This window comes from Mugil cephalus, chromosome 21 (assembly GCF_022458985.1).
Source record: "Mugil cephalus isolate CIBA_MC_2020 chromosome 21, CIBA_Mcephalus_1.1, whole genome shotgun sequence".
NCBI classification, from domain to species: Eukaryota; Metazoa; Chordata; class Actinopteri; order Mugiliformes; family Mugilidae; genus Mugil; species Mugil cephalus.
In genome coordinates this window covers 1,383,691-1,398,146 of record NC_061790.1, presented here as the reverse complement: position 1 = coordinate 1,398,146, position 14,456 = coordinate 1,383,691, and the positions used below count along the sequence as shown (strand labels likewise).

At 44.4% G+C, this 14,456-nt stretch overlaps 2 protein-coding genes across 2 annotated transcripts in view; one reads left to right on the top strand and one right to left on the bottom strand.

The window, feature by feature from the left end:
- xrn2 (5'-3' exoribonuclease 2) overlaps window positions 1-10,526 on the top strand; it is a 35,529-nt gene extending 25,003 nt beyond the window's left edge. Inside the window, exons 28-31 of the mRNA XM_047573926.1 lie at window positions 908-1,023; window positions 8,216-8,276; window positions 8,453-8,669; window positions 10,236-10,526. Coding sequence (XP_047429882.1) covers window positions 908-1,023; window positions 8,216-8,276; window positions 8,453-8,669; window positions 10,236-10,304 — 463 coding nt within the window. The 3' untranslated portion in view covers window positions 10,305-10,526. The remainder of the gene's footprint in view (window positions 1-907; window positions 1,024-8,215; window positions 8,277-8,452; window positions 8,670-10,235) is intronic.
- A 147-nt stretch (window positions 10,527-10,673) lies between these two features.
- nkx2.4b (NK2 homeobox 4b) lies at window positions 10,674-13,676 on the bottom strand. Its single transcript, XM_047573928.1, has 2 exons — window positions 13,010-13,676; window positions 10,674-12,204 (listed from the first exon to the last, which is right to left on the bottom strand). The coding sequence occupies exons 1-2, from the start codon at window positions 13,668-13,670 to the stop codon at window positions 11,489-11,491; spliced, it is 1,377 nt and encodes a 458-aa protein (XP_047429884.1). The 5' UTR covers window positions 13,671-13,676; the 3' UTR covers window positions 10,674-11,488.
- Window positions 13,677-14,456: the final 780 nt, after the last annotated feature.

The following is a 14,456-nucleotide window of genomic DNA, read 5'->3' as shown; positions in this document are numbered from 1 at the left end:
GTTTTCTGTGAATTTATATTTAATTATGCACTAATTTACATACATTCCCAGGACAGAAATCTGAATAATGGATAAAACGTAGTTAAAAATTCTTGTGTCATGTTGTTAACGTATTAGATTTCCATGTATTTACAGAGGGAACTGTGGATAATCTCTTTATATCAGTCCAGTAATCACAAAATACTGTCAACAGTCTGAAAAAAAATCTATGTTCGCCATGTTTTTAGGAGTAAAATGTTCTATAAATCAGCCTTTGAATGACATAATAAATCTCCTCTGTAAATAGCTGCAGGATGTCGTTAGCAATAAATGTGTAAAGTCTGGTTTGTGTCAGAGCTGCTGAAGAGGAGATTTCTGGCTCATTTTAAAGTTTTACATTGTAAAATCATATATATTTTTATTGGAAACAACTATGAACCAAAACCAGATCTACTCAGATCCTCCTTTACACATCATATCAACATATATAATATCAAAATATCAGATTAAATATTCACTAAGTTCATCCCGGTGTGAAACATGAATGATGATCCGTTGCTGAGCGCCTTAAAATTCAAAAGTTCCTCTCAGCAAACGTCTGAATCGTGTAACGTCACTCGAAATAGTGAATCCTTATGTAAATAAAATCAACAGCGTAGGAACATTTCTACATCATTTATTATTCAAGTGTTTTCAAAGTTATATCTGATTTGTCTGAGCTTGTGAGTGGAAACCAGTGCTGCAGTCGTCTTTACTACATTTTAAGTAACAGAGAATAAAATAAATAAAAAGTGAGAAACAGCTTTGATCAGCCTGAGTTTAAGGCCTGGATTTCAAGTAATATAAAAACATTCAGAACCTTCTGAGCGAGAGACCTTTGAGATGTCCACCTCATCTATGTGACCATGTCCTTGTCTCCTGCCTCCAGTCACAGCATGAACAGAAACCAACATGGAGGAGGACAGTACAGCAGCACCCCCCCACCAGGAAACTACCACCAGGGAAACTACCGTCCTCCGCGCAGCAGCCACCAGCCGTTCCAACGTAAGACCGTCATGTTCTTCACTCATGCACCTACATGTCTCACTGTAATGTCCCAGATCATCAAGCCAATTAAGATTAAATTAATGTCAAAGAGAACTCTAGTAAACACAGTGTTTTTATCATTAAGGGGAAACTAAATCCAGACATCTGTGATAACTTTACAGCTTCACAGAGTCGTTTAATTCATCCTCATTGGAGGGTTCTCCAGCAAGAACCTCCTCTTTAAGGTCAGGCCTCAGGATTTCACTAGATCCAGGTCTGGATCCAGATGTTTCCTGTTCTTTTAGCTCAGCCGTGGTTCTGGCCATGAGGCCATGTTAGTCCAGTCTCCTCCTGATGGTGGAGTCATGACCTCTGACCTTTGGTCTTTGGATGTTGTTGTGGGTCTTTTGTGACGTTTTGGATGAGTCGTCTCTGAGCTCTTAGGGTCATTGTGGTGGACGGGCGTCTCCTTATACCTTCGTCTTTCCTGAAATGTTTTCTCAGTGATCGAGAAGGAATAAACCCACTATGAGCCCTTCCTAGCCTCCTAGCTAACAGTAGCTCTTCCTAGCCTCCCAGCTAACAGTAGCTCTTCCTAGCCTCCCAGCTAACAGTAGCTCTTCCTAGCCTCCCAGCTAACAGTAGCTCTTCCTAGCCTCCCGGCTAACAGTAGCTCTTCCTAGCCTCCCGGCTAACAGTAGCTCTTCCTAGCCTCCCGGCTAACAGTAGCTCTTCCTAGCCTCCCGGCTAACAGTAGCTCTTCCTAGCCTCCCGGCTAACAGTAGCTCTTCCTAGCCTCCCGGCTAACAGTAGCTCTTCCTAGCCTCCCGGCTAACAGTAGCTCTTCCTAGCCTCCCGGCTAACAGTAGCTCTTCCTAGCCCCACAACTTGTACTCATCTAAAGCTGAAAACGAGATTTGTTCCTCTTTGAACTTGTGATGGACGGTGGTTTTGATGCAGTGAACTGTTGAGGAAAGTTCAGTTCTGTGGTTAAATGCAGCTGAATGAGTCACAGTCTGTAGGTGAATCAAGGCCAGAAAAACTTAAAGTTCTTCCATTGACACGATGAAAGGAAGAAAACCCCTCGACGCTTCTCCTCCTTCTAAAAGTTTTCAGGAGTGTGTTGATGATCTGTGGTTTCAGACGCTTCCACTCTGTATCAGACTCCTTTAAATGAAGACAATAAATTAACGCGATCCGACTCGATAAGAACTCGTTGAATCCTCCGAGGTCGACAGTGAAGTCTGAATGAATCTGAGAGAGTTGTTGGAACAATGCAGCATTGTGTTGTGTATCACTGAGCTGTGCACAGCTTGTTGTTTTCAAGATGGCCGCTCCCCTGTGAGCGACATGAGCGGAGCGTTTTTATTTTTATATGATTCACGAGTCTTTGCCTTCGTCCAGCTCTTCTCTGTCCTCAGACGTTTTAAATCCAGTCAGACGTTGTTCCTGGGATTCAGAAACTAAACAAACACTGTGGAGGACTTTATGAATCAGTGTTGAATCGTATGAATCAAGATCAAAAGCAACGGTTTCAAGACAGAAGAAGAAGAAAGTTTGATGCTTTTTGTCCTCCTTCTTCCTGTACTTATATAATTAAATTAATATTCTGTTCAACTTCCACGTCACTAAAAGCCTTAAAGATGAAAAGGCTCCATTTTTAAACGTAGTTTATATGTTTTCATTCTTTAAGCGCCGACTCTGGTATCAGATAAACCCTGAACCATATCCATCCGTCGCTGGGGGGTCGTGTCATCGGTTCTTAACTGTGGCCCCTGTTTAGCCCAGTTCCAGTTTGGAACCAGTTTGGAACCAGTTTGGAACCAGTCTAGAAGAAGAACCAGGTCTAAACCGGAGCCGCTGGAACAAATAAACATAGTTTCTCTATTTAAAGCCTGTCGTCTGTTCTTGGACATGTTATTGTACATTGAGGCCGATTCTCTCTAGTCACGGTCCAGCCCCCCCCCCCCCCCCCCCCCCGACTTTGATGTGCCAATTTGCAAGTAGATGAATAATCTCATCTGCCCACTGATAACCTGCGGGGGAGTCGCTGCTATTCTGGAGCCACTTGATGCAAATGATGGGAGGGAGGGGGGGTGAGGGAGGGAGGGGGGGGCCCTGGATCCTCTGGATTGCAGTGGTTCCCCCCTCCACCCCCCCCCCCGGCCCTGCCGCTCGCTCCTGGTGCTAAAGTTGTCGGTTATTAATCCAGGACGTTTCTCTATTATTAATCCCACTCGTTGATGAATAAACGGTTTTTAACGGAAGAGAATCTCAGACTCTTGGTTTTCGTTTTAGCCGCTGGAGAATCTGGAACACGAGCGTTTGTTACTGATAAATAAATCTGAGTAACTGTCAGCGGAGAATACACCTGTCTGCCATAACATTATGACCATCCTCCTAATATTGTATCGGTGTTTGAGGGGAGGGCGGATCATCCCACAGATACTTGGTCCAGGTCCAGTAGTTTCCACTGGTTAGTCTTTATTAACCATGTTTGAATACACCTTTAAAGTGGGATTTGCATATTTTTATGAACAAAACTCAGCTCAAACACGTCCGTTCCTCTTCTTTAAACCGTCAGTGATGGTGTTTGGTTCTTTAGGTGAGATTTTAAATCCCTGGATCGATCCCTGTCGTCTCACTAAAAGAGTCAAAGTCCAGAAATGTGTGTGTCTGTTGTCGGGAGCTTTGCTTTCACTCTTCAGCTCCGTGAGGTTAAAGATGGAGACTGGGCCGTGGTCCGGTCCACGGGTTCATCCTGAGGAAGTTCTGCTGGAGCTCGGACTGAAGGTTTGGGTCAGAGAGAAGCAGCTGCACCTGAGGAGACTAACACTGATAGTGTGGATGAGTTTCTAATAGTTATATGTGAAGTTGTGACTCATGTGTGTTTGTCCCATGAAGCTCAGTTATGATCTTTGATGTTTGGGCTTAACGTGAAGGATTCTGGTTGTGGGGGGGGGGAGCGTCTCCAGGAATGTGATTATCCTGAGGACTCGTTTTTTATTGTGGTTCAGGAGCTCGGACTCTTTGTGGTCGGGGCCGTTAATCACTGGGCCTTTGTGTTCAGGTGGGGGGGGTGAGGGCTGGTGGCTGATTAGCGTTGTGGGCGACCGGACCCAGTAATGAGACTGTGGAGTGTCTCCGCTGGACACAATGCCCCCCCTCCCCCCCCCCCCCCCGCCATCCCTCCACCCCCTCCACCCCCTCCACCCCCTCCCTCCCTGATAGAAGCATCCGGGTTTCATTGGGTGTGTGATGCGCTCTGAAGAGGCTTGAAACCAAAGTTAACTTCCCCCTTTGACGCCGCCGCTGCGTCCTGCTGTGATGTGTCAACACAGCGCCCCCCCCCCAGCCCCACCCCAGCCCCCCCCCCCTCCCCCCAGCCCCCCAGCCTCCCTCCCCAGGTCGCTGCAGGGCTTTGTGCTCCACGGTTTCACCAGCTGGTGTTTAACAACCCACCGGGAGGATCTCTGCTGGTGGCCATTATCACCCTGACACACGGTGACACCGAATTTAACCAGGGCAGAAAAGTAACGGTAACAGACCCCCCCCCACCACCCCCACCACAGCCCCTCCCTCCCTCCCTCCCTCCCTCCCTCAGCCTCTTCACAGTAACAATTGAACATAATAGGCTGTGGTCACCTCATTCCCGTGGCCTTGATGAGCAGAAGCAGCTTTCTACTCTCATGGTGTCACAAAGAAATATTTCGCTTTGAAGCTTCTTCGCAACAAAATTAGTTAATTAATTAATTAATTAATATTCAGGATCTGATCTGATCCTAGACGCCCTAGAGTTGTTCTCCTGTATCGTCCTAAAGTCTTTTCCAGAGTCGACTGTATCCAGTGAATGTTTCTTCCAGTCAGAGTTAATGTGGAGACGGTTCTTCTGGTTCTCCAGCGCTGCCATGAACTCGCCCCCCCCCTGGAAGATCAGTGTCCAGGAAACTGTTCAGTCAGTGCGTTTAATGGAGCTAAGCTCCAATTACTACTTTCTGACTACGTCCTACGGGAACATGTCGTCCTCCTCCTCCACACTAGGGGGCGATATGTGTCTGTTCAGGGAGTTAATGCCACATTATTACGACTCCTTTCTGGTTATTATTATTATACTATTACATCATATAATAAACGAGTCGTTCATGCGTCAGACCAACTTTTCATACAACAGTACTTTCTTTTTAAATCTCGTACGTCGTGGTGGCGCCGTCCCTCAGGTGGTTCTTCTGCCGACTCCGTTTCCTCCTTCTTCTTCTTCTTCTTCTTCTTCTTCTTCTTCTTCTTCTGTGTCTTTCTTGGATGTTTTTGTTCCACGGTCGCAAAAGAGAGAAAAAACAGAGAATTCCAGTCTCATTATGTGGGTGAATCAGACAAACAGAACTCTGACTTTAGTTTAGTCGGAGTAACGTGTTTAAAATGCACTTAAGTTAGAGTCCGATTAAGGAAATAATTAGTTTTTGTTTTTTTCAGTGTTTGTTGTTGTTGTTCGTCTGCAGCTTTTGACCTGAGTGACTCCATGATCCTGTTTAGATGATCTCACACGTCCACATCAGTCTGTTAGTTACCGTTAGCATCAGCACTGTTAGCATCGGCACCGTTAGCATCGGCACCGTTAGCATCGGCACCGTTAGCGTCAGCACCGTTAGCATCGTGGTGCCAGTATCTGTTCCCGTCCCTAATTATAACTTACTGTCAAAGTCACTGATTCTCCAAATCACTGAGTTCCAGTCGAGTGTAATTATAAACTCACTGCTCAGTGATTGAGTTTGATTCTGTTACTTTTAAACTTAAACAACAAAACGTTGAACAAAATGTCTTTAGTTTGTTTTGTTTTTTTGTGTTGATGGTGATAAAGTCCTGACTGATGCCTCATATATATATATATATATATATATATATATATATATATATATATATATATATATATATATAATCAGTGAGAGAGTGTTGTTGTGATTCCAGCCATGTCCCCGTGGACGTGTCTTTTGTTCGGGGCTCGTCTTGAATGAATCGTCTGGTGAAGCCTGGTCTTTGTGCGGCCGATAGAAAGTTACTGTCGTGCTCTGTGCTGAGAGCTGAGCCTTCTGGTCGGGATCTGAGTCAAATAGTCGGCGGCTAATTGAAGCGTCGGTGCCGAGAGCGTTTAGTTGTTTCGGGCGCTTGTAATCCGCCGCGTTAATACAGCGGCCGCAGCGCGTTGCGAGGATTTAAGGCGTAATCCTTTGTCGGCTTTTGTGCGACACAGACTGCAGGTCTATACACTTTCAGATCATTGTTAATTAAGGAGATTGACAGGTGTCCACTTGTAATTCTGTCCTTTGAGTCGAGGGAACAGAAAAGCAGAGTTGTGGAGTTATAATTGGAGCCCGGCTGGGTGGTCCACTTAAAGTTTGTTGGCCCAGGAGATAATCAAACATGAAAACTGAATGACAAACACAAAATGATGATGTGCCAACAGCAGTCGTCCTGCTGGCGGCTACTGAGAAACCGCTGAGATATTTCCCCACTTGACTTTAAGTCCGTTTATAAACTGACGCAGATTATTTCAGTTTTTAATGACGTTTCTGGTCTTGAACCGTTCACCAGGTTTTATATTTATATCCGTCGTCACATGATCAGTAAACCTGCAGATTTATTTATTACCAGCTCATTATTTATTTATCTTAAGCCTTATGGTTGATATTAGGGCTGTCGTGGTATTAAATTAAATTTATTTTCTGTGTAGTTGTACAGTCACTGTTATTTTCAGTAAGAAAATCAAAAAGTGAAACTTTCCTGGATTTTGCTGTTATCATTTAGATTTTCATTGATATCGTGATAATATCGTTCTTATTGTTTATGCACGATATTAACAAATTGAAAATCTGAGTTGATATGAAACAACAGGCGCTGTACAACGTAAATTAGACTTTCAGAATAAAAGAGTTTAGAGAAATAAAGGACAGAAGCAGATACTTAAAATGAACAGTAAATAACACTTTAATGAAGAGTTATTGTGAGAATGGTCACACGCTAACAGGCCGTTTATGCGTCTTCGTTAAGTTGACGCATGTTAACGCGGAGCTTAGCATCGTAGCTAACGTCCTCCTCCCCATTGGTCCAGTTTTCTAACCGACTGTTTTATTTATTTATAACGAATAATTAACTGAGGAGGTTTGGAGACAAAGACACGTCTACGACTCAAATGTTTCAGCCGTCGTTATTGAAAATGAAGCAAAAAATGAACCCGACTGGTTAAAAAAAAAAAAAAAGACACAGCGCCTCCTAGTGTTTGGGTGGAGTAATTACCAGACGCTGTAGGTTACGTACGTAGGCTCCTACGTCTCTGTCCCACAGTCCGATTAAAGACTCTTAAATCCACCAGTCTGATCTCTGGAGGAGCTCGGGGCGGAGCGACGGGTGCTGCCACATTTCAAACTGACACTAGTCAACATTTATTTTTTATCCAAAATGAAAACAGAACCTTCATGGAGACCAGACTTAGAACCTAATGAAGCGGTTCTTCTTTCTTCCTCTTTATCTAAATCAGCTGTACCTAATGTTCTGGCCCGTGATGTTTGGCTGTTAATCTGAATATGAGCTGAAGCTGTGAAATAAGTGACTCAAAGTGTCAAAACATTAGGAACACGTGTCAGATATGTTTATTGATGTACCTAATAAACTGGCCGACGCTCTTCCATCATTTCCACTCTTTATTTATTTGATTTTATTTTATCTCCCCCCCCCGGGCCCCCGAGGACCCACTCAGCCGTCCTGCCCCCTATAAACAAACAAGTCCACCTCGGCTCGCAGCTGGTCATCACCGTGGCAACGGTGAATCTGGAAGAAGCCGAGGGTTTTTTATTATTTTCCTTCTTTAAGTGTGTCTTTGTGAAGGGCCTGCAGCGATGGAGCCGCGGTACTTGAGGCGTCCACAATGCTGCCGCCGCCTGAATGCTTATTTCATTCCCCGGACAAAAAAATGCAAATGTGGCTCCGGCTCCGCTCGTCCTCCTCCTCCTCCTCCTCCTCCTCCTCCTCCTCCTCCTCCTCCTCCTCCTCCTTCTTCCCTCCACGTAAAAAAAAAAATAAAATCTGAATTTGTTCCGTATCCCTGACAGAGAATGAAATCGTTGGTTAATTAGGACCCGTGGTTAATGTCAGAGCGTCGGCGTCGGGCTCCTGAAGACTGACGCTAAACGCTGCGTCTCTTTCTCTGTCCTCGTCTCAGATTCCAGGCCCAACAGTTTCCAGTCCGGGCCTCCGTCCTTCCACCAGCCACAGTTTCCCAGGTGAGTCCACAGCTGTTTCAAGCTGAGGGGTGGGGGGGGGGGTCCAGACCAGGTCGGGTCCCTGGTCCTCTGGTTCTATTGGTTCTGTCCGTGTTGGGGGGTCGGTGGTTCCTTTCTTTAGTTCCACTCAGGACTGAATGAATAATCCCTGTTTGCCTGTAAATCTCCATCTCCAGGCAGCAGCAGTCATACGGAGCAGGAGGAGGAGCAGGAGGAGGAGGTGGGGGAGGAAGAGGAGGTCACGGCTGGGACCGGGCCATGCAGAGCCAGCAGTCAGCCTACCAGGTGAACATGAACCGGGGACCTGGACCAGGACCTGGACCTGGACCCGGACCCGGCGGCTACCAGCAGCGCTACGATCAACGCAGAGACCACCGAGGCCAGCAGCACCAGGTTAGAGGAGGAGGAGGAGGAGGAGGAGGAGGAGGAGGAGAACCTCAGGGTTAGAGGAGGAGGAGGAGAAGGAGGAGGAGGAGAACATCAGGGTTAGAGGAGGAGGAGGAGGAGAAGGAGGAGGAGGAGAACATCAGGGTTAGAGGAGGAGGAGGAGAACCTCAGGGTTAGAGGAGGAGGAGGAGAAGGAGGAGGAGGAGAACATCAGGGTTAGAGGAGGAGGAGGAGGAGGAGGAGGAGGAGGAGAACATCAGGGTTAGAGGAGGAGGAGGAGAAGGAGGAGGAGGAGAACATCAGGGTTAGAGGAGAAGGAGGAGGAACCAGGTTAGAGGAGGAGGAGGAGGAGGAGGAGAAGGAGGAGGAACCAGGTTAGAGTTTCTCCATCAGTCAGGATTTATTTGGAGGATGATTGTTCTCCACTGTCCTTCCAGTTTTTAGTGAAGTTCTTAAGCCAGTTCTAGTTTCTAGATGTTCTCCAGGTGTTCTCCAGATGTTCTCCAGGTGTTCTCCAGATGTTCTCCAGATGTTCTCCAGATGTTCTCCAGGTGTTCTCTGAGGCTGATGCAGTCATTGGTTCGGTTCTTCTCTAACAGGAGGTGGAAGAAATGAGAAGCTGCTCATTGATGAGTTGGTTTCAGTAGCTTGTTGAAGAACTAATTAATTAACTCAGATCCACTGGAGGAGACGAGTGTTTAGTCTTTTATTTACTCTTTTATTTCTTTTATTTGTTTTTGTTTTAGTTGAACAGTTAGAAAATAGAGAAAGAAACGAGAAGTAGATTCAGTTTGAAATCAAATCATTTTTCTATTAATAAAAACGTTTCAAATAGTTTAAAATAGAACCACTTTTTTCTTTTTATTGAAATAATTTAAATGAAGAATGAAGATGATTCAAAGTGTTTCTGTTCTGAACGTCCATGTTTCTTCTTCTTCTCTCTTTATTTTCTACAAATAGTTTTAAATCATCACATATTAATTTGTAGTTGTTGACGTCTTTAAATGAACAAAAGATAAAATCCCTTTTTATTTTGAACTAATCAGGTTTTTTTTTCATCCTCTGAACTTTTTAAAAGTTCTTGAGTTTCTGTTTTTCTTTCTGTGCTGTGATATTTTCATTTAAACGTTTAGAATCAGACTGAACGAACGTTTGAACGAACGTTTGAACGAACGTTTGAACGAAGGTTTGAACGAACGTCGGCGTCTTTTCTTCTTCCTGCTCCAGTGACGTTCAGGTTAAAACAGAAAAACTGGAAATCAAACGATGCTTTAAGTGTCGAGGGTGAAAAGTGTTGTGAATCTGATACGAAACAGCTGAATCAGTGGTGACACGTTACGTCCAGAGCTGTGATTGGTTCATGAAGCAGGAAAGTTCAGAGCTTTTTCTTTGTCTCCACTTTAATCCACTCGTTTTAATCTGGATCACGTTTTTCATCCGCGACGTTTCCTCCAAAAAAAACACGAATATCTGCAACATTTTTCCTCCAACAGCAGAAAGTGAATGAATTAATTTCTTCTAAAGGTTTTTTATCGTTTTATTTAAAGTCTCGTGTTTTCTCTTGTGTTTCAGAGCTACGGGTCCGGGGGGGGCCGCGGGTACCCCCCTCCCCCTCCCTCCAGGAGGTACAACTGGAACTAGAGCCACTCCAGGTCAAAGCACAGGACTCTGGGTTTTATGGGTTTTAGGGGGAAACGTGTCGTGACGCGACTCTTCATCCTTTTTTTGTCGACTCGTCTTCTTCTCTTTTTGTTGACGTGTGATTTTTACCACGAGCGTTCGTTGTGTTTCTTTTTGAGAGGAGTCTCCAAACTGGTTCATGTCTTTAAGGAAAACACAATGAAATAAAAGATTAGACGTTGATGTTGGTTTTAGTTTGTGTTTCAAATGGAAACGGTTTGAATTTAAAACTGTTCAGATATTTATTTAGTTTCTTTTAAAAACACTTCGAGTGTTCGTCAACTAAATAACTTTAAATCATTACTGTTGTTTTACAGTTTGAATGAAGCTCGACTGGTTTCACATTATTAGTTTCAATGTTTCCACCATCAAACATAAACGTTAATTCATTCATTAAATAAAAATAACGTTTCTAATTGTAACAAATCATTTGTTCAAATAAATTAAATTCAGAGAAAATGATTTACATTTAAAAAGCAACACATTTGTTCATCTTTAATTTAATTAAGTGAATATTTGGTTCATTTAAAAAGTAAATGTGTGTTTTTCATTATTGATAAAAGGAAACAAATTAAACCCGTCACAGATATTTAGATAATTTATGTTTCAGTTAAAAGAACAGAATTTAGCGTCTTTTTAGTTCTTTTTTTATTATTATTCATCTTAAAATCTGACTGAATATTTTATTTTATGTCCATTTTCTTTTTCTGACGTTGAGCCAAACAAACCTTTCAAAGACACGTGACCCTGTGATTATAAAAAGATAAAAGTCCAAAATGAAAATCTCGTTTATTCATCACGTGGAAACAAATTTAAAAGCATCAGCTGGAACAAAAGAACCCGGATGTGTCGCGTGTCCGTTAAAGCCGAATTCATTGAGTTCGTGGAAGTGGAAACTCCACGCGTGGACCACATCATTTACAAACAAAAAAAAACAAAAAAACATCGTTGTCGTCACTGAGTCCCGCTTCGAGGCTCAGGTTTAGTTTAGTTCCGTGTCTGAGTCCGTGTGCGCGTCCAGGAACCAGAACTTTACGCGCGGAAAGATTCCTGGTGTTAGTCTAAAATAAACATCCGTGGATCCGTGCGTGGGCCGGTTCCCCTCCATCCCTCCCCCGGGGGGTCCTCCCACGTCCTCCCACGTCCTACCACGTCCTGCCGTACAGCAGGTTGGAGCCCATCATGTTGTTGCTGTACTCGATCAGCGCCGCGTCCGTCTGCGTCATGTTGATGTGAGCGTGGAGCCCCGGGGGCGGACTGGGAGACAAGTCCTCCAGCTCCTCCGCGGAGGAGATCTGGCTCAGGTGATGGTGCTGATGGTGCTGATGGTGCTGATGGTGCTGATGGTGCTGGGGGGTCACAGTCAGCGCCTCCCCCGCGCTGCTCTGTCGGTTCCCGGTGCAGTCGCTCCGGCAGTTTTTGCCGTTCTTGGAGAGAACCGGAGACACGGAGGAGGCGCGGCGGCTCGTCGCGCACAGTCCTCCCGCTGCTCCTCCTGCTCCTCCCGCTCCCGCTCCCGTCCCGGCCTCCTCCTCCTCCTGCCCCGGCTCCTGCTGCGGCGGCTTGTCCTTGGCCTGTCGCTTCAGCTTGTAGCGGTGGTTCTGGAACCAGATCTTGACCTGGTTCGGGCTGAGGTGGATGAGTCCGGCCAGGTGCTCCCTCTCCGGGGCGGACAGGTACTTCTGCTGCTTGAAGCGCCGCTCCAGCTCGTAGACCTGCGCCTGGGAGAACAGGACCCGGCGCTTCCTGCGCGGCGCCGCCTGCAGCGTCACCACGGCCTTGGCCGCGGGCTCCATCCCGGCCAGGCCGCACCCCATCCCGGCCATGTTCATCCCGCCCGACGGGCCCATGAACCTGGAGACTGGGAGAAGAAAGTCACACATCAATTCCAATAAATAAATAAAAATCCTGAAATATTTTAAGCTTTTAAAATGCGGATTAGTTCCGAGACCGAATAAAATAAGAATAAAGCCTCAATAAATTAAATAAATCCACCTTTTAAATTTAAAATAACCGTAAATTTAATTTAATTTAATTCACAGATGCAGGAAAGTTTATTTGTATTTAATGACCGGACTCATTCAGGCCTTTAAAGTTAATATACTTTTTAAATTTAACAACAAGAAACAAAGTCTTTAAAAGTCAGATTCGTTTTGTAACATTATTAAAGTCATTAATGTGGCTTTTTATCATTTAAATAAGCGAAAAATTCGGAAATAGAAACTTTAAAAGAAAGTTCATTTTATTTAGATTTAGATGTTTCATCTTTTTAAAATCTTTATTTGGCTACAAACTAAAATATAAATTTTAAAACAAGAAACAAATAGTTTTCGAGTCGGATTCATTTGGAGGCTTTAATTAAAACTCTGTAGCATTATTTAAGTAATTAATTCTTCTTTTTATCATAAAAATAAGCAGCAGAAATAGAAACAGAGCTAGAAACAGGAAAGTTAATTAATTTCACTGTATTTTATTAACAACAGTTCAGATGTGGGAATAAATAAATTAATACAGATAAACTGAGGATTAGGGATAAAAACTAAGGTCGTTATGAAGTGAAACTTCTGCGTCTTAATTTAAACCTTCAGATTAAAATGAATCTAATAAAGTGTGAATGATAAATATATTTTATGGAGTGGGGGGAGGATGAGGGGGGGTTTACTTACTGCTCGGGTACCTGGGCTCCGGGCCGCCGTACCACGCCGCCGCTCCTCCGCCCCGCACCGGGTCCTGGTAGGACGGCAGGTCCCCGATGGTCCCGATGCCGCTGTTACAGAAGCCGCCCACGGCCCCGGAGAACTGGGGGACCCCGTGGGGGCCGTGGTAGGGGCCCCCGGGTCCCAGAACCGCTGCTGCTGCTGAGGAAGAAGATGAGGATGAGGAGGAGGAGGAGGTGGAGGAGGACAGGTGGTGATGGTGGTGGTGGTGGTGATGGTGGTGGAGGTGAGGAGGTGGAGGAGGAGGAGGCTGCTGGGGCTGAGGCGGGTGGTGATGGAGGTGCGTACCGGGCTGGGAGACCAGCGGGGCCCCGAGGCCCCCCTCCACGCCTCCGAACCGGCGGTAGCTCTCCTCCATGGGGCTCAGGATGTCTGTGACCGAGAAGGGGGTGGAGTGTTTGGGGCTCAAGGACATGGTGCGGGCCCCCCCTCCCCTCCCCCGGACCCCGGTGTCCTCTGGGCCTCTGCCGCCTCTGGCTCGACGTGGTCCGGGCTCTGCCTCCGTCCCGGGTCCTGGTCCTGGTCCTGGGTCCTGGTGCGTCCCTGGGAAGAAATCCAGCTGGTCGGCTTCAGGAGGAGACCGGTCTCCCTTATCCCGCTGGACCCGCATGGAGGGATGGAGGCATGGAGGGGGCGGAGGGACGGAGGGGGCGGGGCGAGGAGGGGGGAGGAGGGGGGAGGAGGGGGGAGGGAGGGAGAACACTTCCTGGTTTTATTCTGAGCTCATTATCACCGATTCATCCTCAAATCTACAAGACTGATGGAAACAGAATTTAACCATTTTAATAAATTTGTCCTTTAAGAGAATTAATAAAGTTATTTTGAATTTTTAGTGGATTAGTTAATTTAAATGGAAACTAGGGAAATAGTTCCTTTAACTTTTAATGGATTTAGTCTCATATATTTTTATTTTATTTTATTTTTAAATGTTTTTATTCGCCTCGTATTTATTTTTATTTCTAAAAATCTTTAAATATTTTAAAAATTAGTTTTTAATAATGAAAAAACATTTTTTTCTATAAATATTTTAAATTTTTATTTTATGGTCTGATTCATTTTTTTGTTGGAGTTTATAAAGAACAAGAAATAAATCAAATCAAATAAATTCTTTTTGCTTCTTTAAATTTTAATAAACGAAAAACAGGATATTTTTTTAATCTTATCAAATTTGACTCATGTTTTGTTACTTATTAAAGCTCTAAAACTTTATCTTAACTATTTATATGTTTATTAGGAGCAGAGCGACTTAATGCCACGTAAAGATTTGTAGCTTTTTTAAAATTAATTAAATACATGTTATTGAATTTATTCTTTTATTTAAACCTAAATAAGTTAATAATTTATAATTATTAATGTTGCAGCTTCAATTTGTATTTGTGTTTTTTTTAAAGTTTTT

Bases quoted from the DNA above. Each gene is read 5' to 3' on its own strand.
- nkx2.4b (XM_047573928.1), bottom strand. From the start codon at position 13,670: ATGCGGGTCCAGCGGGATAAGGGAGACCGGTCTCCTCCTGAAGCCGAC. The intron at 12,205-13,009 runs GTAAGTAAACCC...TTCTTCTCCCAG, and splicing joins GGAGCCCAGGTACCCGAGCA to TCTCCAGGTTCATGGGCCCG.